This window comes from Podarcis liolepis, assembly GCF_965112155.1.
Source record: "Podarcis liolepis genome assembly, chromosome: 2".
NCBI classification, from domain to species: domain Eukaryota; kingdom Metazoa; phylum Chordata; class Lepidosauria; order Squamata; family Lacertidae; genus Podarcis; species Podarcis liolepis.
Genome location: NC_139555.1, coordinates 116,380,165 through 116,401,258, shown reverse-complemented (window position 1 = coordinate 116,401,258; position 21,094 = coordinate 116,380,165). Strand labels below are relative to the sequence as shown.

The 21,094-nt window shown below is 46.1% G+C and overlaps 2 protein-coding genes and 1 long non-coding RNA gene across 5 annotated transcripts; 2 read left to right on the top strand and 1 right to left on the bottom strand.

Annotated features, from left to right (window-relative positions):
- Window positions 1-1,685: 1,685 nt before the first annotated feature.
- Window positions 1,686-11,870, top strand: LOC310701651 (uncharacterized protein). Of its 2 annotated transcripts, none has more exons than XM_083492880.1 (4): window positions 1,686-1,792; window positions 2,671-2,816; window positions 8,809-8,905; window positions 9,010-11,870. In XM_083492880.1, the coding sequence occupies exons 2-4, from the start codon at window positions 2,709-2,711 to the stop codon at window positions 10,194-10,196; spliced, it is 1,392 nt and encodes a 463-aa protein (XP_083349006.1). In that variant the 5' UTR covers window positions 1,686-1,792; window positions 2,671-2,708; the 3' UTR covers window positions 10,197-11,870. The 2 variants fall into 2 exon arrangements, with proteins under 2 accessions (XP_083349006.1, XP_083349005.1); XM_083492879.1 differs by having other exon boundaries at window positions 9,007-11,870.
- LOC310702112 lies at window positions 10,779-14,895 on the bottom strand. Its single transcript, XR_014523252.1, has 3 exons — window positions 14,597-14,895; window positions 13,418-13,457; window positions 10,779-11,115 (listed from the first exon to the last, which is right to left on the bottom strand). It is a non-coding gene; the product is annotated as an uncharacterized lncRNA (long non-coding RNA).
- LOC310701527 (uncharacterized protein) lies at window positions 13,418-20,906 on the top strand. Of its 2 annotated transcripts, none has more exons than XM_083492543.1 (4): window positions 13,418-13,805; window positions 16,407-16,832; window positions 18,190-18,316; window positions 18,952-20,906. In XM_083492543.1, the coding sequence occupies exons 2-4, from the start codon at window positions 16,605-16,607 to the stop codon at window positions 20,220-20,222; spliced, it is 1,626 nt and encodes a 541-aa protein (XP_083348669.1). In that variant the 5' UTR covers window positions 13,418-13,805; window positions 16,407-16,604; the 3' UTR covers window positions 20,223-20,906. The 2 variants fall into 2 exon arrangements, with proteins under 2 accessions (XP_083348669.1, XP_083348670.1); XM_083492544.1 differs by lacking the exon at window positions 13,418-13,805 and adding an exon at window positions 14,904-15,054.
- Window positions 20,907-21,094: the final 188 nt, after the last annotated feature.

The window sequence follows — 21,094 nt, the reverse complement described above, 5'->3', positions numbered from 1 at the left end:
GTGCGGCGGCCATGAAAAAGTTATTTCCGTGCTAGGGTTCAATAGGAAAGGGAATGCAAATAAACTCCAGGTACCATAAAGCCATGATACAAATCGATGATGGGACCACATTTGGAATCCTGTGTACAGTTCTGGCTGGCTCACCCCAAAAAGGATATTGTAGAGTTGGAAAAGCTTCAGAAAAGGGCCGTCAAAATGATTGAGGGGATGAAGTGAGCTCCCCTTCCCATGAAGAAACATTGGGACTTTTTAGTTTAGAGAACAGGTCAGAAAGAGGCAACATGATAGAAGTGTCAAAATTATGCATGGTATGGAGAAGGTGAATAGAGAAAGGTTTCTGCCTTGTAACACTAGCACTTGAAGACTTCCAATTAAGCTCAAGGTTGGAAGATTCAGGACAGATAAGAGAAAGTAGAAATTTAGCCGCACACGCGTTGCGGGGGGAGGTGGGGAGGAGCAGGCAAGCAAAAAGAAGTAGAAATTCACATGGTGCATTGTTAATCTTTGGAACTCACTCCCACAGGAGGCAGTGAGGAACACTATCCTAAATAGTTTAAACAGTGCTTCCCCCCCCCTAAAAAAAGTGTTTAGGGGTACTCTCATTTTCCTACTCATATTGAAATACTGCCCCTCAATGAGGCCCAACTTAGATTTACAAAATGTTTAGGGATATGCATCCCCCCCCCCCAGACAAAAAGCACCGGTTTAAAAAGAGGGTTAGACATATTGATGGAGGAGAGGGCTCCCTATGGGTGTTAGCTATGCTGGTTGTGCTCTGCCTCCACAGTTAAAAGCAGTAATTCTTCTGAACCCCAGTTGATGGAAGCTGCAGGAGGGGAGAGGGCTCTTCTTCTCAAATCCTGCTCGTGAGTTTCCCACAGGCATCTTGTCAGCCACTGTGAGGGCAAAATGCTGAACTAGGTGAGCCACTGACCTGATCCAGCAGACTCTTATGTTCTTATTTCTGACTTTGAAATAAATAACTCGAGACAACTCTGGATGGAATTGTTTATTGAGCATCCATCCTGATTTGCTTCATTAATGTCTTCCTGTTAATGATTCAGTCATCCCATAATTTTCAGTGCCTTTCCCCTTCACTTTCCTAACTCCCCAAAGTCTCTTAAATGTAACGACGTGGATTTCTTGTGCTAAACTGGTAGCATCTTGGTAAAAAGCTCTGCTTTTTGCAAGCGATTGTAGGCCTTCTCTTCAAAGGAATGATGTTTCCCCTGACCTTGTGATATTTGCAATCTTCTGAATAGACCCAAATATTTACTGTCTGAATGAATACATCTCTCTCTGTGTTGCAATGAAATACACAAAACTTTTTGTTTTTAAAAGAAAGGCGTTGGGGGGGCGGGAGAAAGAGAGAAGCTGCACCGGTCTAACTCCTGCCTACAGCCCAAAGGACCACAGCAGCAGCCGTTCAAGAGATCGGGGTGTGTGGCTGCAAAGACCCTCTCCTTTCCTCCCCAATGGAGGCCTGAAGCCGTTTTGTCCCTTCTTTCCCCGTGAATGAGATCCCAAGGGTTAAATCAACAGAGCTGCATTTGCACAGAGAGGCCTGGACAGCTGTGAAGGAAGCCGCCCATGGCCTTTTTCTGCAGGCGATAGTAAACTCGGTGGTTTGTGGGGCTTCCTACCCCTTCGTGGATTTTAAATATATATATTTATTTAAATATATCTATTTAAAATATTGCCAGCCTCTGGGCAATTTGGGCTGCAGAGATTTCTTGAAAAGGAAGTTGCATCACCAAGGCGGCGGCTGGCTGGTGCAGGGAAAGAGAAAGAGGTGCGTTGATGGAGGTAGAGGAGGAAAGGGGCGGTTGGGGGAAAGGAGAAACTCTCCCTGCAGAGGAGGCATTTGAAATGACACAGGAGAAGGCAGTGCGAAAGGGGAAACCGCCAACAACACCCTGCATCTCCTTCCCCTCCTGCCTTCCTGCCACCCACCAGAATGCAGACCGAGGAGGGAGAAGGGGACTAGGTCCGCAGCTCTGAAACAACAGCGTTTTTCTACCCAACTGCATTATTCTCATCGAAATTAACAGGCTAGCTCTTAGAAGAAGTAACTCTGAGATGCCATCCCTAGTTGGTATTTGGCTTCATAATAAATTCAACAATGAATTCTGCATCATTCAGAGAGAGAGAGAGAGAGAGAGAGAGAGAGAGAGAGAGAGAGAGAGAGAAGAGAGATCTTTATGGATTTAGCATCCTTGCATGTAGTTTGACCTATTTATTTTACAGGGCTTAGCTCCTGTGCTTCTAACAGAAGCTTGCTCTGGAAAATATCTTACAGTGAAGGAGGGTGGAGAGCCTGGGGCCCTCCTCCAGATCAGCCCCAGCAAGCAAAGCCAGGGATGATGGGAGTTGTAGTCTGGCAACATCTAGAGGGCCATAGTTACCCAAGCCTTGATCTATACATGTGTATTTATTTGTTTAAATGTTTGTAGACAGTCCACACATATAAAATATCAAGGTGGCGCACAGCAGGTACTATAAAACCTAAGATCCCATGAAAACATTACTAAATGATTGTAAATATGTCTTTGCCATTGTATTTCTATATCACTTGCATTTCATTTGTGCTTTTGTATGACACTGCCCCTGTCAGTTTTTGACAAAGGGCACTCTGGAAATAAAAGAAACAATTTCACCTGCTTGTTTCAGAACGCTTTTGAGTGACGCCGCAGCGATTTTTCTATGAAATGGAGAACTGGGTTCAGGATCGAGGGCCAGAGATCTGTGCTCAGGTCGTGGCCCTGGCAGAGGATTTCCTACTGAGGCAGCAGGAGAAAGAGAGATGGGGTGTGCAGGTGAGAGGGAAGGAATTCACTCTCCATGGATGCTTGTCTCACACCTACATTGCAGTTTCTGAAGTGTTGGGGGGGGGATTCTATCAGGGTCCCACCAAGATTGGTGGGGATTTTTTTGTTGGGTAGGGGGGGCAAGTGTATTCTGTAATATGTCATTGGACTTACCCACACTATATATTTCTAGCACTTTTATACTACTCTAATTGTCAGGGTTTCCCCTAAAGACTCCTGGGAATTGTAGTTTGTTAAGGCAGGGGTAACCCAGTTGGATGGGCGATATATAAGTAATAAATTACTGTATTGTTATAAGGGTGTTGAGAATTGTTAGGAGAAACCCCTCTGATCCCCCTCACAGAACTACAATTTCCAGAGTTCCTTTGGAGAGAAGATTGACTGTAAAAGCTCTTGAAATCTGTAGTGTGGGTGTGCCCATTGATGCAAAAATGGTGTATTAATGATGGATTTGTACTGGACCATTCATCGTTCTGCTTTATAAACTGTTCTGTGATCCTTCCACAATGTTACCGCATTATTGCTGTGTGGAGCAGGACTCTTGCACTGTAAAAAGTGGGACCCAGAAACCCACACTGGAACATATGTGGTATAAAAACTTACAGGAGTTCAGCCGGAAGCTACAGGACATGCACTGATTGGAAACGAAGAAGCATGCCTGCCCCAAACTTTCACTGTACTGTATTGAAACTGGGATTGTGTGTGACTGCCCTAAGACCATAATGAGTGCAAGTCAAGGACTTCTCTGTATAACAGTCCATTGCTTAGACAGAATTGCTCAGGACTTTCAGGGGTTAAAGGCACGTCAGATTTGGCTGCCTCAAAACAATTAACTAAATCAGCATCTTCTTTCTGTTCTTGGGCAAAACTCTGTTTTTGGTTTTTTATAAAAGGAACCAGCAGGGCTTCATTTCTCCCCTCAGAGATCTGTTCCTCAGCTCTGTCTCCTTTGGCAACAGTAGTATTCCTCTCAGCATCGGGTGACTGTTTACCCCCCTTTGAGCGAGTAACTACAAAAGAACTCTGTACATGCTCTAAGAGATCCCATCTGACCAGCACAGTAACCTGATCAGCAGTAGGAATCTCCGCAGAAATAGCAACCTGCCACTTCCCTGACCAATCTTGGAACTTAACATGGATTTCTGCAACTGGTAATACCTCAGGGTGTTTCAAAATTCCTTTTTGAAACCAGTGTGATGTAGTGGTTAAGAGCGGTAGTCTTGTAATCTGGGGAACCGGGTTCGCGTCTCCGCTCCTCCACCTGCAGCTGCTGGGTGACCTTGGGCCAGTCACACTTCTCTGAAGTCTCTCAGCCCCACTCACCTCACAGAGTGTTTGTTGTGGGGGAGGAAGGGAAAGGAGATTGTTAGCCGCTTTGAGACTCCTGAAGGGGAGTGAAAGGCGGGATATCAAATCCAAACTCTTCTTCTTCTTCTAATCACATAACTTTTCCTGGAATTATTTTGGTGGGACAGATTATCTCTGGGTGGACAATAGTGACTTGCGAATTTGTATCTTTTAACCCTAGAAATCTCCTCCCTTCAATCCAAATATTTTCCCCAGCATTTTTCAAAAGAAGATTGTCTTGTTTAACAGTGTAGCAATGTGCCACTTTAGCCTCCACCACTTCAGCAGGCTTCAGCCTATCCTGACTAGCTTGGCTCTCCTCAGCTGCTTTGATACAATAGGTTTTTTTTCCCAGAGGGCTAATATTGACAGACTTTTCCCCTCCAGCTCTACAATTAAAACTTTTGTGGCCAAATTTTCCACATCCCCAGCATTTCAGTTCTTTGGGATTTGTATAATTTGTTTCCCACCCTTTCTCCTCAGTGAGACTGGTGTTTGCTTGGGCCTTGTCATTTTGCCCTCTTGACAATGGCCTATTTCCCTTGTCTGTCTCTGAAGATGGGTTTCCCTTTGCCTGTTGGAATTTATTTCTGTTAGTCCCCCACACTTTCCCGCCAAAACTTGGTTCATCAAACCTAGGGTCTCTTATTTCATTTATTTGGTCAGTTAGGTTAGCGGCTTCTTGAAGCGATTGAGGGTGTCTTTCCTTTATAAGATATTTTAATTGGCCATTTATCGGTTCATAAAATTGTTCCAGAGCAAACACTTTTCTGATTTTTGGAACAGAGTCTGCCCTCTCCTGTTCTAACCACTTTGTGAGGTAGTTTGGGATTTTAGCCCCAAGCTGAGCGTATGTCTCCTCCCTCACTTTAGTCACACTTCTAAATTTCTTTCTCAGTTGTTCTGAGGTAATCCCAAACCTGGTGTATATTAGTTGCTTAAACATATCAAAATTTTTGGATTAGTCCTCTGTCATTTGAGCATAAATTTCAACTAATGTCCCACTTATCCTGGCTCTAAGTATCTTCATCTTATCTTCATCTTTCACTTGAAAATCTTGACAAGCTCTTTCAAATGATATAATAAAAGCCTCAGGGCTATCTTTTTCCTTAAACTTAGGAAAACGCTTTAAATCTACCTTCACTTGAGTTTGACTACTGGTGTTATTACTGTTATTTTGATTCTCCATAGCTGCTAATTCCAGTTTCCTCATCTCCAGCTGAAATTGCATTCTTTCACTCTCCTGCTCAGCCCTAATTCTTTCGCTCTCAGCTTTAATTCTTTCTAATTCCAATTTATATTCTTGTTCTAACTTCCACTTTTCAAAGTCTTCAGAGAATTTTGGACCTCCTGCCTCAGGTTGAATATTAGTTACATTTTCTAAACTCTGCTCTTCCCTCTGAGGATTTCCATTCTCCTCTCCTTCAGAACTTTCATAAGTTGTTTCCCTCACTGGGTTTCTTATCTTTTTGGGTGGCATATTGTGTGAGTGAGAATTATCAGTAAATTAACAAAATAAGAGAAATTTCCTCTCAGTACTGTTCCTTCTGGCTAGGCTTCTCTCAAGACTCTGGTCCCAAAGTTCTGCTATGGGTTTTCTCTCTAACCCTTCAAGCTTTACTTCCTCTGACCACGAGCCTAAACCCTCTACCAGAACCAACCCACAGACTTATCCTCCCTCTTCCTTCTCCAACTCCCAACTCTCAGCTGACTTCCACACAACTCCAACTCTCACTCTAACTCCTCCCCTTGGGTTCCCACTGGCCAATCACTGCACACTCATTTAACCCTTTCCTTATGACCCACCTAGGAGGCAAATGCCACACCCTCCTCTGCACACATTCCAGTTTGTCAACATCCTTCTTAAATTGTGGTGCCCAAAATTGGGCACAGTACTCCCAAGTGTTGTCTGACTAATGAAGAGTAGAGCAGTACTATTATTTCCCTTGATCTGGACACTATACTTCTGTTGATGCAGCCTAGAATAGAATCATAGAATAGAATCATAGAATCATAGAGTTGGAAGAGGCCACAAGGGCCATCGAGTCCAACCCCCTGCCAAGCAGGAAACACCATCAGAGCACTCCTGACATATGGTTGTCAAGCCTCTGCTTGAAGACCTCCAAAGTAGGAGACTCCACCACACACCTTGGCAGCAAATTCCACTGTCAAACAGCTCTTACTGTCAGGAAGTTCTTCCTAATGTTTAGGTGGAATCTTCTTTCTTGTAGTTTGGATCCATTGCTCCGTGTCCGCTTCTCTGGAGCAGCAGAAAACAACCTTTCTCCCTCCTCTATGTGACATCCTTTTATATATTTGAACATGGCTATCATATCACCCCTTAACCTCCTCTTCTCCAGGCTAAACATGCCCAGCTCCCTTAGCCGTTCCTCATAAGGCATCGTTTCCAGGCCTTTGACCATTTGGGTTGCCCTCCTCTGGACACGTTCCAGTTTGTCAGTGTCCTTCTTGAACTGTGGTGCCCAGAACTGGACACAGTATTCCAGGTGAGGTCTGACCAGAGCAGAATACAGTGGCACTAATACTTCCCTTGATCTAGATTCTATACTCCTATTGATGCAGCCCAGAATTGCATTGGCTTTTTTAGCTGCCGCGTCACACTGTTGGCTCATGTCAAGTTTGTGGTCAACCAAGACTCCTAGATCCTTTTCACGTGTACTGCTCTCAAGCCAGGTGTCACCCATCTTGTATTTGTGCCTCTCATTTTTTTTGCCCAAGTGCAATACTTTACATTTCTCCCTGTTAAAGTTCATCTTGTTTGTTTTGGCCCAGTTCTCTAATCTGTCAAGGTCGTTTTGAAGTGTGATCCTGTCCTCTGGGGTGTTAGCCACCCCTCCCAGTTTGGTGTCATCTGCAAATTTGATCAGGATGCCCTTGAGTCCATCATCCAAGCATTAGCTTTTTTTGCTGCTGCATCACACTGCTGGCTTATGTTAAGCTTGTGGTCCACCAAGATCCCTAGATCCTTTTCACATGTACTGCTAGCAAGCCAGGTGTCCCCCAATCTATATTTGTGCATCTGGTTCTCCTGCCTAAGTGTAGAACTTTACATTTGTCCCTATTGAAATTCATTTCTTAGCTTGCGCCCAGTTCTCCAATCTGTTATGGTCATTTTGAATTCTGATTCTGTCTTCTGCAGCATTAGCTACCCCTTCCAGTTTGGTGTCATCTGCAAATTTGATGAGTATCCCCTCAATTCCTTCATCCAAGTCATTTATAAAGACACTGAACAACAACGGGCCCAGGACAGGACCCTGCGGCACCCCACTTGTCACTTTTTTCCCAGGATGAGAAGGAACCGTTAATGAGTACTCTTTGGGTTCGGTCAGTCAACCAGCTACAAATCCACCTAACAGTTACCTCGTTCAACCTACATTTTACCAACTTCTTCGCGAGAATATCATGGGGGACTTTGTCAGAAGCCTTACTGAAATCAAGATACACTATGTCCACAGTATTTCTCTGATCCACCAACTATGTAATTACATCAAAAAAGAAATCAGATTAGTCTGGCAAGAACAATCATCATGATAGTTCCCTTAGCTACATCCCCCACAAGAGAGCCCAAAGCTATTCCTCCAAGGAAAGTCCAAAATTCAAGCAAGGACCCCCTAAAAACATGTTGTTGTTGTTTAGTTATTTAGTTGTGTCCGACTCTTCTCGACCCCATGGACCAGAGCACGCCAGGCACTCCTGTCTTCCACTGCCTCCCGCAGTTTGGTCAAACTCATGCTGGTAGCTTCGAGAACACTGTCCAACCATCTCGTCCTCTGTCTTCCCCTTCTCCTTGTGCCCTCAATCTTCCCCAACATCAGGGTCTTTTCCTTTTCTTTTTGTAGTCTCAGCTTCACGATCTGTCCTTCCAGTGAGCACTCAGGGCTGATTTCCTTAAGAATGGATAGGTTTGATCTTCTTGCAGCCCATGGGACTCTCAAGAGTCTCCTCCAGCACCATAATTCAGAAGCATCAATTCTTCGGCGATCAGCCTTCTTTATGGTCCAGCTCTCACTTCCATACACTACTGGGAAACCCTAAAAACATATCCCCAACAACAACAACACCCCCAAACTCTCAATTCTTAGAAAGTAAAATTTTAAAATGAAGAGGGGCAGTGGGCCTTGGTAGGAGCCAATGGGGTATCAGTGGATGCCATAACACACCTTGAAGATCTCGGTTCCAAAATATTGGAAACAGCAGGAACAGAGGAATTAATATCTAAAATTTGACTAAAACGCCTCTGTTTCTACATGCGAATAGCCCTGCTGGATCAGAGAAAAGTTCTATACAGTACAGCATCCTGTTTCGTCTCGTGGTCAACCAGACACCACACTTTTTGTTGCTTTGAAGCTGCAGGATTCGGAAACTGGTATACTGCCCCTGAAGCTGGAGGTTCCACATGCAGCAGCCATGTTTGTCCCCACTGAAAAATATGACCTATCCCACTTTTCAGTTTTGTATTTTGATTCATACTGTGATAGCATTAGATGGGAGAAGTGTATCATTTGGGGTCACGATTATTCATGTAAAAAGTTGCCTTAAAAAAACCCCACACATTCTGTTTTTAAGCCTTTCTGCTCCTTTCTGACTCACGTTTATTAATGTTTAACTGCAGACGTTGGCCACAGACCTTTCTGATACTGAGCTGCCTCCCTCAGACACTGAGCAGGAGCACAGCTTAAAGCAGGAAGATGAGGACACGGTTTCACTCGGTAAGGATTTATTTAATTCCATGCCTGAAGGTTTCATTAGCTGCAACACCATAAAGCTCAAGGGTTGGATTCATCACTTCAAGGTTTTCTGCTTCTCTCAGCAGGTGAAGGAAAGGAGAGTGAGATTGAGGAGGATGACAATCTTGTGCAGGAAGATTCTGAGGCAGACGGCACATCTCTTGGAGGAGACAACTGGGACATCCTTGAGACCGGAGAAACATCTGGAAGCCGCCAGGGCTCAGAGGGCCACAAGAAACAGAAGGACATCCCTATTCCGCCTTATGACCAGGACCCCTGGGATCTGAAAGAGCCCAGGATCCGGGCAAGGATCTACAACTATGGGGGGTTGAAGATGTGCATGGACTGTGGGAAAACCTTCAAGCAGAGCTCGAGTTTGTACAGGCACCGGAGACTTCACACTGGAGAGAAACCGTATGGCTGCCCAGAGTGTGGCAAAAGTTTCAGCCGGAAGTCCCACCTCATTGCACACGAGAGAACCCACACAGGGGAGAAGCCCTACGACTGCGCAGAGTGCGGCAAGAGCTTCAGCCGGAAGTCCCACCTAATCACGCATGAGAGGATCCACACAGGGGAGAAGCCGTACAAATGTGGGGAGTGTGGGAAATGCTTCAGCCAGAGCTCAGCCCTCGTGGCTCATGAAAGGTCCCACACCGGTGAGAAACCCTTCACCTGCCCGGACTGCGGGAAGAACTTCCACCGGAGGTCGGGCCTTTCGGCGCACGAGAGGACCCACACGGGGGAGAAGCCGTACAAATGCACAGAATGTGGGAAGAGTTTCAGCCAGAGCTCGGGCCTTTTGGCCCATGAGAGGACCCATACTGGAGAGAAGCCGTACCGGTGCACCGAGTGCGGGAAAAGCTTTTGCGAACGCACAGCTCTCGTTAGACATTTGAGAACCCACACGGGGGAGAAACCATACACGTGCGCAGAGTGTGGGAAGAGCTTCAGCCAGAGCTCGGGTCTCCTGGCACACGAGCGCACCCACACAGGAGAGAAACCGTACAAATGCTCTGACTGTGGGAAGAGCTTTGGGCACCGCTCTGACCTTCTACGACATCAGAGAATCCTCAAAAGAGGGAAGCCATATAAATGCTCTGAGTGCGGGAAATGTTTTGGCCGGGGCTCCGATCTCCTCCAGCACCAGCAAATCCACACAGGGGAGAAGCCATATAAATGCTCCCACTGTGGGAAGTGTTTCAGCTGGCGGTCAAATCTTATTAAGCATGAGAGAATCCACACAAAGGTGAAAACTTACAAATGCGCAGCCTGAGTGCTACGTCTTCTGTCTTAGGACATGAAAGAATCCACACAGACTGGTTGTGGTAATAAGGCTCCAGCTGTGGAAATCGCAGAAAGTGTTCCTGGCTGAATGTCAATAAATGTGATTTTTGGTGGGGGAGGGGGAGGATCTAAAGGAAAGTGGGGAAGAAGAGAAACCCTCATTGGAGGAGCAGCTTCAGTCCTGGGTTGTGTGTTATTAGAAGTCAGAGAATCTATGCTGGAGAAAGCCCTGGCTAACCTGGAATTTCCCATACATATCTCCCAATGGTGTAATCTCCAAAGAGTCTGGTACAGTTGCTGAAAACAGTAGTAGAATTGCAAAACCGGTAGTAATTGTCGACCCCAGCTCTTAAAATTCTGTTCCAAGTCCTAGTTTAGAAATGTTCTTGATACAACATATTTTAATAAGAATGGTGGGAAAATTCCACTACTGTACTGTATACCCATATATATATATATACACACACACCTCCTTTTCTTGTTGACAGCAATCCTTTTTTGGTCCCAAATTGCTTAGGATATTGTTTCCTGAGGTAGAATTCAGAGTGCTCCAAAACATCCAAACAGTAGCTTGATGTGAAGAAGTGTATTGGTTGGCGGGGGGAGATGGGTGAGAGATTTGGGAATCAGGACCATTCTGGATGTGGAAATGGATGGAGTGTTTAAGATCAGTTGTGATAACACTGTGGAAAACCCAAGCACTCATCTACTGAAGGGGGGAAATATTCATAATGCTAACCCTTCTTGTTACCAGGGGTTGGACAACCCCAGCAGAGTGGCTCTTCAAGACTTTATGCCTAGCCCTTGGAACATTCACCCTCTGCAGCCGCACTTGTTACAGACCCTGCTCTGCATTTTCCTTGAGTGTTTTCACGTGTCCTTGAACTCTGACCATGACTCTTGCTTGCCTAGATGGAGGATACAGAGAGGGAGGGTGCAGATGGAAGACATTGCTCATTTACGTTGCAAAGATAACACAGCTGTTTACCCAGATGCATCCAGTGTGTCACTCTTTGGGGGGAGGGATCCAACTGCCTACAGTAAATTTAGGTTTGCACAATGAAAGTGGATTTAAGCACTCTGGTGCTGGAGAACAGGAAACCCATGTCTTTAAATTTTAAGAAAGAGACTTTGGTGAGTTAGGAAAGTGAAGAGGAAAGGCGCTGAAAATTGTGGGATTGAATCATTAATAGGAAGACATTAATGAGGCAAATCAGGACAAATGCTCATTGTCATCTAGCCCCTGTTATTAAATCCAGAGTAAAAAATAAGAACATATGAAATGCCTGCAGGATCAGGCCAGTGGGCCATCTAGTTCAGCATCTTGCCCTCACAGTGGCTGACAAGATGCCTGTGGGAAACCAGCAAGCAGGATTTGAGAAGAGCACTCTCCTGTGGTTTCCCCCAACTGGTGTTCAGTGTTTTTCCAACTGTGGAGACAGAGCACAGCCACAATAACAGCCCTAGGGATCCCCCTCCTCCATGAATTTGTCTAATCTTCTTTTAAAACCATTTAAGACAGTGGCCATCACTGCCTCCTGTGGGAGGGAGTTCCATAGGTTAACTATGTGCCGTGTGAATAGGTACTTTCTCTTATCTGTCCTGAATCTTCCAGTCATGAGGTTCAAGTTCTAGTGTTACAAGGCAGAAGCTTTTCTCTATTCACCTTCTCCATGCCATGCTTCATTTTTAAACTTCTATCATGTTGCCTCTTTCTCACCTGCTCTCTAAACTAAAAAGTCCCAACCTTTCTTCATGGGAAGCGGGGCTCACTCCATTCCCTCAATCATTTTGGTGGCCCTTTTCTGAAGCTTTTTCCAACTCTACAATATCCTTTTTGGGGTGAGCCAACAAGAACTGTACACATGATTCCAAATGCTGTCCAACCATCAATTTGCATAACGGCGTTATGATACCTGGAGTTCATTTCCAATCCCTTTCCTAGTGAACTCTTAGCATGGAATTTGCCTTTCTCAAGGGCACCACACACAGGATCAACAACTTCATCAAGCTTTTTACTAGACCCGAAGGTCTCATTTCTGGTCTGTCACCACCAGTTCAGACACCATGAGTGTGTATGTGAAATTCCCGAGAACACCACTCTTCTCTGAGATGCTCATTCTCCCTGACAGTGGGGAGCTATAATCATGAGAGTGGGACACAGCTATAACATCCCAGAAGGCCTTATATATCAACCTCTCAGCCTCTCTTAGCTTTTCTGGCTAAGAGTTGTTGCCTCAAGGCAACAAACATGTTCCTGGAGAGTCAGGAACTCGTTGCACCTCAGACACAGCCATGACTTCTGTTTAAGAAGCAAGATAGTCATACATGTGACAGGCACTGCAAAATATTTTAGATGTTTTTTTGGGCCCAGAGGCGCATTTGGAAATCACAAGGAACTGCTACGGCAGCACAAAATACCTATGTCCTAAAAGAAAACTGGAGATGCTCAGGCACCACCACCCTTCAAACACTCCAAAACCTGGATACAAAAAAATGTCACACATAGAGAGGATGGGAGAACAAAACAAAAGAGAAAATGCCAAAAGGGCAATATTTCTCAATAAAGATAGTAATTTAAAAAATTGAGACAGGCAGGGAGCATTGGCAGTAGTGATACAGTGGTATCTGAGAGTGCTGTGGCACTCACAGGTGCCACAATGATCCAATATGTATTTATTTTGATTTGTGATCCTCCTTTCACCACAAGGTCCCAGCACAGAACACAACAATGTAAAATGCAGTATTTTGTCTTTCTATTCTGACTGGTAGTGGCTCTTCAAAGTTTCTGATGGGGCTCTCCACCCTACTTGGCAGATGCTGGGAAATGAACCTGGTACCTTGGTGTTCTAACCACAGAACTACATCCTCTATCACCTCTCCCCCCATGGGCCCATTTGTATTCGGTATCCTTACAAACGATACAAGTGGGATCCATGGGAGATAGACAGGGCTGCTGCCCGCTTAGGTGAGTGAAAGAGAGAGAGATCATTATATACATATATATCTCATTAACGTTTAATTGCTTTTTAAACATTGTGCCCCCCTTTTTAGCTGCTTCTATTTAGCTGTTTCTATTTTATCCATAAACTGCCTTGAGTTCCTGTTAGTGAAAAATAAATAAATATTATAATAATGAGGAGGAGGAAGAATTTTTCTAAAAGAGTTTTGCGGAGGGAAGAGGGAAGGAAGATCTATGCGTCTATTCACCTAGAAGTCAGCTTTCTTACATGCCCTTTGCCGTAAGGTCCTAGGGCAGGTTACAGTGACAGAAAAGGCAATTATAAAAACAGATACTGTACAACGCGAAATTACATATAAAAACAGGGAAGTACATAAATCCACGCTTGCAACACTCCCAGCCTGCCACGCCCCCATTTCCTCCAGCACCTATAAAAATTTGTAAACGCTGAAAGAGTTAATCACAGAGAGCTGTTGGAGCCTAGAAAGGCCCATGGAGGGGAGAGCCGGTAGAAGGTGGGACTTCTGGCAAGTAGAGCGGAGATTGTCGGGTTTTCCTTCCTTGGGGCAATGGGACGAGTGTGCGCGGAGTTTCAATTCCTAGAAGGGCCGGCAATGCAAATGCTGCAAACAGCAGGTGAGTTGAAACGGGGGAGAATGAGAGATCGGGGTTCAGGGGCAGGAGAAATTGAGCAAGCTTGGGGGAAAAGAGAGACTCCCCATCCGGGGTTTTCATTGCAGCTGTTCCCAGGAGAGCGTCCTCCGTGTCGCTCATTCCGCCTAGGGCGGTGCAGAAAAAGGGAGAGGGGAGAAGAGGGCGCAGTTCAGAGATTTGGGGTCGGGAAGAGGTCAGGATGGATGCAGCCTTGTTCCGGACGGGCGAAGGGAAGGACCTATTCAGACTGGCATTCAGTACCACCGCGAGATGTGGCCATGGGTCACAAATCGAAAACGGGTTGGAAAAGGGGAGGTCCCGGAGCACAAGGCTGCTAGCAGTGGTGTGGCTATCTATGCACCGGAAGAGCTGGAAGGGGAACCCCGAGGGTCATCTAGTCCGACCCCCCCTGCAGTGCAGGAATCCTGCCCACAGCCATCCCTAGGTGGGCTCGAACTGCCAACCTTCTGGATTCATTGCGCCTCTTGAGGGCTCAGTTGGCCACTGTAGGAAACGGGATTCTGGGCTAGACGATCCTGCGGGGTTCTTCTTGTGTTTTGATTCTCATGGGCAGCAAAGGGAAGAATCTCACCAGGGACCAGGGGTGCAGGTGCTCTATGGTCGCCATTGTGGCAATTATACTTTACCCAGTTGTGAGGCAAGTTTTCCCCAGGATGTTTGACCCTTTTTAATAGTTCTCTTTTCCCTCCTAGAAATACAACAACCAAAACAACCATGCAAGGCATAGTTTAAAAATAGCATATGATTTTTACCTGGTGTACTTGCTCTTGTCAGATTGAATGTACAAGGCAGGCAGGTGATACCTATGTTACTGAAACATATGAATATGTATTCGAGACTAATAGTTATCTGAGGCAGACAAAAAACAGCATAACAGAGTGTACTTGATGCTCTAAGAGTTAAGTCTCCCTCAACTGTTGACAACTAACAAAAAACTGCCTCAGACGTATGACATCACAAGATTCTACAGCATTAACCCTTTGCATAGTATTTTGAATGCACCATTCCCACAGGCATGGGGGGGGGGTCCCTGCTAAAGGTGTAGCCTCGTTGGGGAAGGGGGGTAGTGGTATCTCATAACTTGTGTTATTAACCAAGTCCAACTTCAATGGTTTTCCTAAACCCTTACTGCTGTCACCATTTAATAGCACTTACACCTTTTACCTCCTTAACTTACCAATAACCCTGGTAACTGTGGGATGTAGGCATGGTAAGAAGCCAACCAAATAGAGTTACTATGTTTAGCAAAGATAATTAGGTTTATTATGTGGTTACTTTGATTTGGTACTGTCTCTTTAAATGACCATGCTCTTTGTTGCTGTCACATGAAATGCCAACAGCTTATTTTACACGAGAGCAAGACAGCTTTGAGGAAGCAGTTACCCTCCTAAAATTATTTTGCCAGATTGCCCTTATATTTACTCCTTGTCAGTTAAACCTCACTAACAGTATAAGTGAGGGCTTTTGTGGAAGCCCCCGTCTCAACTCTCTACTCACCTATTGATCACAAGTCTGTTTTTGCTATCCTGTCTGGGAATTTCCCTTGGCTCCCATACCAGATGTTAGATCCTAGCATCCTAAACTGCCTCAGGTATTCCCCCCCCCCCCAGCAAGTCTTCAGCGGCTCTGCCTTCCTCTCAGCCTTCCTTCCTTCCTTCTCTTCCTCATCTGTCTTCTTCTGGCCATTCTCTGCCAGACCAACTAACTAACTAACTCTGACCAGCTTCCAGCCACATATATATATACTCTTTTCTGGCCCCTTTGATCTGACCCCAGCCAATTATGTTATCTAACTGAGAATTCTAAAGCTGCAACCACCAATCAGAGTATGCATGCATTCTATCCTTCATTTGCATCCTGAGAATTCAAACTCAGCTGTCAGTTAAGGAATGCCAGTGTCAGTTACAATTAAACCAACTTTCACCTGACCGGAAAGAAGACTTCCCCCGTCAAACACATTGCAATGTATATTATAATACAGCTGACAGAATACATGACACATTACCCATTAAAACAAAGTTCAAATGCACAGGATTTCTTCACAACCTGTGAGAACGCATTCTCAGTGGCAATTCCACATTTGTGGAATTGTCCCTAGTGAGGCATACTTGTCTCCCTCACTATTAACTTTGAGGAGGCATTTGATGACTGAAATATACTGTTCCTGGCCACCTTGAAATAATTAACTAGAAGGACATTGGACTGCTTTTAAACATTTCTAGGTGTTTTTAATTATTGTTAAATGATTTCAATCTGTTATTTTATTTTATTTTTAATTATAATGTTTTCCCATTTTGCTTTTTGCTGCCCTGGGCACTTTTGGGAGGAACGAGGAGATGGAAGCTGCCTTAGACCAAGTCAGATCATTGGTCTATCTTGCTCATTATTGTCTACGCTGAGTGGCAGCTACTCCCCGGGGTTTCAGACAGGTGATATTCCTAGCAGCGATCTTTTGCATGTAAGGCCTCTTCTCCATCACTGAGTTATGGCCCCAGTTGTATCCTGATGCATTGATTAATACATGGGACTGTTTGGTTTTCTTGTGCTTTGCCCTTTCCACAGCTGGAGGTAGAGCAAGAAATAAAAATGAAGGACCAGGATCTTGAAAGAGCTTGAAGTCGGAAGGCAAAGTCTCATTTCCTGACAGCTGGGACCAGAGGAGAATTTGTAACTCGGCCGCTTCTGCGGCATATTAAACAAGATCTGGAGGGGGAGCGTTTACGGAACTGGGATGTTCGGTGGGAAGCGTATTTGAAGACAATGGAGTCTCCACTGGTCCCCCATTCAAGGGAGAATAGGAAGCCATTCCCGGGCTCCCTTGTTGCAGTAGCTGATGACACCCACGGGACTGAAGGAAAGGAAGCAAGCCTGCGTCAAGCCCAAGAAGCCTCAGGAAACCTCTATTCTCTTATGAAAGTGAAGGAAGAGATTGTGGACAAGGGCGCCATCATCCAGTTCTGCTACCAGGAGGCTGAGGAACCTCGCCAGGTACGCAGTGTTGGACATGATCAGTGCTTTCTCCTGGTTTGAGAGGGCTTTTGGTCAAATGTTCTCTGGTGGACTCGCTTGTAAGACCCCTCTTGAATCAGGCCAAAGTCCTGAATTTTATTACAGGCCTCTGGCTTTTGTGCTCACAGTGGCCCTGCAGATACTTCTGGGAATCCCACAAGCAGGATATGAGCACAGCAGCTCTCTTCCCACACTGGTGGGCCTCATATTTCTTACCAGACAGATTCTGGTGCTATTGTCAGAGGCCGTTGTATTCTGAATCGCTAGAATTCACGGGGGGGGGGGGGGAGATAGGACTCTTCTTATGTTCTTAGATGTGCCTTAAGTGGCTGCTTCTGCAAGAGATAAAGTGTGGCTAATTTCCCTCGTAGGGAGGCTCTACAGTTTTGGTGCTAGGAGTCAGAGGAACCAACCCCCACGGCAGGTTGCCAGGAATGGATAAGACAAGGGAAAGTCCTTACCATCTGCTTTTATTCAACATTTACAAAGAGAGGCTTGGGAATGCAGCCTCTTGGTGTTGTCCTGAGTGACTTTCCTTCCCCTTTTCCTCCCTCTTCTCTTTTACAGGTGACGCTAAGGGCCCTTTCTACTGAGCCCTTTGTTCTCCTACTTTTACGGCTTGCTGGGTTCTGGGAGATGGGTTTGGAATGCTTTCTAGTGATAATGTGTCAGCCAGCTGCTCCAGCTATGCCTCCTCCTCCTCTCCCATTGGTTCCCAACTTTCCCCCTTATCTTCCTCTGAGCTGTGACCTCCCTCAAACCCCTGTTGTAATTCTGAACTGTCTTCTTCTCTGGAAGGGTCAGGCTGGGGAGGTGGTCTCCACCACTCCTCCTCTGCCCAGTCCCTGACAAAAGGACCTCTCATGATGATGGCACGCATAGTGGGGCTCGTGACATCCCTTCCCTCCCTACAGTCCCCCGCATGCCACCCCCAAAATTAGTGCCAGAAGGTTGGTGTGCCCTTTGGTACAGTATGGGAGGCAGCTGCTGTGTGGGGTGGTGGGATGAGGAGAATCAGCAAAAGATTGCCCTCCTTGTTCTGTTGACAGATGCCTCTGCAGGATCAAATAGCCTCCTTCTGTTGGCATGAGAGACAGCACTAGACTTAGCGTATTGGGAGTTCCACGATTGGCAACCTTTGAATTACACGTGATCTGTGCTCTTTATGAGCTTGCAGAGACTACTTCCTTGGAGGTTTTTAAGCAGATGTTGGGTGGCCATCTATCATTGAGGCTTTGGCGGAGATTCCTGCATTGGACTACAGGAGGTCCCTACCAACTCTACAATTCTCTGATTCTATCTCATGGTGATATCATTCTCCTCTTACTGTTTTCAGGGACCCAAGCCTTTAAACAATGTGGCTGTTAATCTCCCCAAGTCAAAGCAGGTACCATTAGACATAGTGAAGGTGGAACCCACCATGGAAGTCGAGCAGGAAGCTGACAGGCAGGCCAACTTGCTAGGTAAGTGTTACTGTCTGAACAGTTGAGCCCAGAGGAAGGGCACCTGCTGTGGCCTTCCAAATGCTGTTGGGTCTCCAGCTCCCTTCTGCTGCAGCCACTGCAGCCAGTGACCAGGGGTGAAGGGAGTTGGAGTCCAGCAAGTTCTGGAAGGCAGCTGGTTCCACATCCCTGTTTGGGTGTTTCAGGCCTGGTTCTGACACAGACTCTTCCGGACAAAGTAACAGCAACCAGTGCTATTCCCCCAGTAAAGGCGTAATATGTGCATGTCCAATTTCTCCTCTCGATAACCTGGCCACAGTTTCTGGACCAGCCACAAGGGAAACCCCCATTGCAGTCGTCCAGTTGTGAGGTTCAATCTAATAATGATAATAATGATAATAATGATAATAATAATAATAAATAATTTATTTTTACCCCACCCATCTGACTGGGTTTCCCCAGCCACTCTGGATGACTTCCAACAAAATATTAAAAATTCAATAAAACACCAGACATTAAAAACTTCCCTAAAGAGGCTGCCTTCGGATGTCTTCTAAAAGTCAGATAGTTATTTATTTCCTTGACATCTGAAGGGCGGGCGCCACAACTGTGTAGCTAAAGCACACAAATGAAATAAAGACTCTTTTCATTTCTAGCATGGAAGAATGAGGAGACAGAAGAATCTGAACTCTCAAGTCTTGGAAGAAGATGCTTGAGCACAACCCAAGAGAGAGACTTCCAGATTGCTGAGCCAGAAGAGACCCCTGGAAGTCAGTTGGACCCAGAAGAATACTGTGGGAAGCATCCAGAGAAGGCAGCCGAAGAGGTGTCTTTCTGTGAGAGGGGTGATAGAGGACTGTTTCAAAGTACTTTCCAAAATGGAAGCCACAGCAGGCATAGGAGGAAAATGAGAGCCACTGAGGGCAGCAGAAATCTCCGCCAAAACACTGACTCCCTTGAAAGTATGGAAAGGGAGGGCAGGCCTTATGCATGTGTTTACTGCGGGAGAAGTTTCAACGAGAGTTCATCGTTAATTATACACCAGAGAGCCCACGAGGGAGAGAGGCCCTACAGATGTTCAGATTGTGGGGAAAGCTTTGCAGAGAGAAGAGACTTTAGGAAGCACACTGTGGCTCACATGGATGATAAGCCATACGAATGCTCGTACTGCGGGAAAGGTTTCCACAGCAACTCTCACCTCCGAGCACATACGAGAATCCACACTGGGGAGAAACCCTTTGACTGCACTCACTGCGGAAAGACTTTTGGCACCAGCTCCCATCTGAAGAGGCACGTTCGGGTGCACACCGGGGAGAGCCCTTTCATGTGCACCGAGTGCGGGAAAAGCTTCACTCAGAAGCCATCCCTTATTAAACACAAGAGAACCCACACGGGAGAGAAGCCTTACGAATGCCCTGAGTGCGGCAAGAGCTACCGAGATGGCTCTTGCCTGCTGAGGCACATCAGGGCCCACACGGGCGAGAAACCCTATCAGTGCTCACGGTGCGAGAACCGGTTCATCCAGAAGTCAGATCTCATCCGGCACGAGGGGACGCACACCGGAGAGAAACCATATGAGTGCTCGGTGTGCGGGAAAGCCTTCGGTCAGAAAGGGTCACTTGTAAAACACGAGGGCATGCACACGGGGAAGAATCTCTATGAATGCTTGGACTGTGGGAAGAGCTTCAGCCGGAAACAATCTCTGGTTAGGCACAAGAGGACTCACGCGGGAGAAAGACCGTACAAATGCACTGTTTGCGGCAAAGGTTTCAGCACTGGTGCTTACCTGGCAATACATGAAAGAGTACATACTGGGGAGAAGCCATACAGGTGCTTGGAGTGCGGGAAAAGCTTCTGCCGGAAACCATCCCTCGTTACGCACAAGAGAAGCCATACGGAAGAGAAGCCGAATGGCTGCTCGATGTAAGGCCTCAACTGCACCAGGCCTTTAAAGCAATTGAACGGTTTCGCCACAAAAAATCCCTGGAACTGTAGTTTGTGAAGGGTGCTGAAAGCTTTTAGGAGGCCCCTAATTCTCCTTGCAGGCCTCAGATTCCCAGAGTGGCTTTAAAAACAGGTCCCTTTTCCCAGGGAACTCTGGGAATTGTAGCTCTGTGAGGGGAATAACTCTCAGTCAGCACCCTTAATAGTTTCCAGGGTTCTTTGGGGGAAACCGTGGCTGCTAAAGAGGAATAAGAGTGCTTTAAATGTCTGTGGCCTAAAGTTGAGATTGGAATCCATGGCCCTCCAGATGGTCCTGGACTCCCATTTCTATCGGCTACGCTGGCTGGAGCCGAGGGGAGGTGGGAGGCCGTGTGCCTCTGAATGGCAGTTGCCAGGAATCGCAGGTGGGAAAAGTGCTGCTATTCTCAGGTCCTGCTGGAGGGCTTCCCAAGGGAATCTGGTTGGCCCCCCTGAGAACAGGCTGCTGAACTACATGGGTCTTTGGTCTCATCCAGCAGGCCTGTTACGTCCTCATGAGTTGGGAGGCTCCCTATTTCAGCTTCTAAGGGGTGGGAGGAGTTTCAGTTTCATTTTAGAGCCTATGGAACACAAAAATAACCACCTGGGAAGAGGGCTGAGTTAATAAACGTGTCCCGAGGGAGAGACAGTTCTGTTGTCCGAGCAGTTTCTGTAGCTGTCAGAAAATTCACATTTATTTCACCAAGTGGGCCAAAGCCTTCCTGAGCAGGAATAATATTGGGTACTGAAAATTGAAGGGATTTAAAATAGGAAAGAACCCCCCTGGATGTGAGAATATCCCCATCTGGGCAGATCACATTGGAAATAAGCCAGACA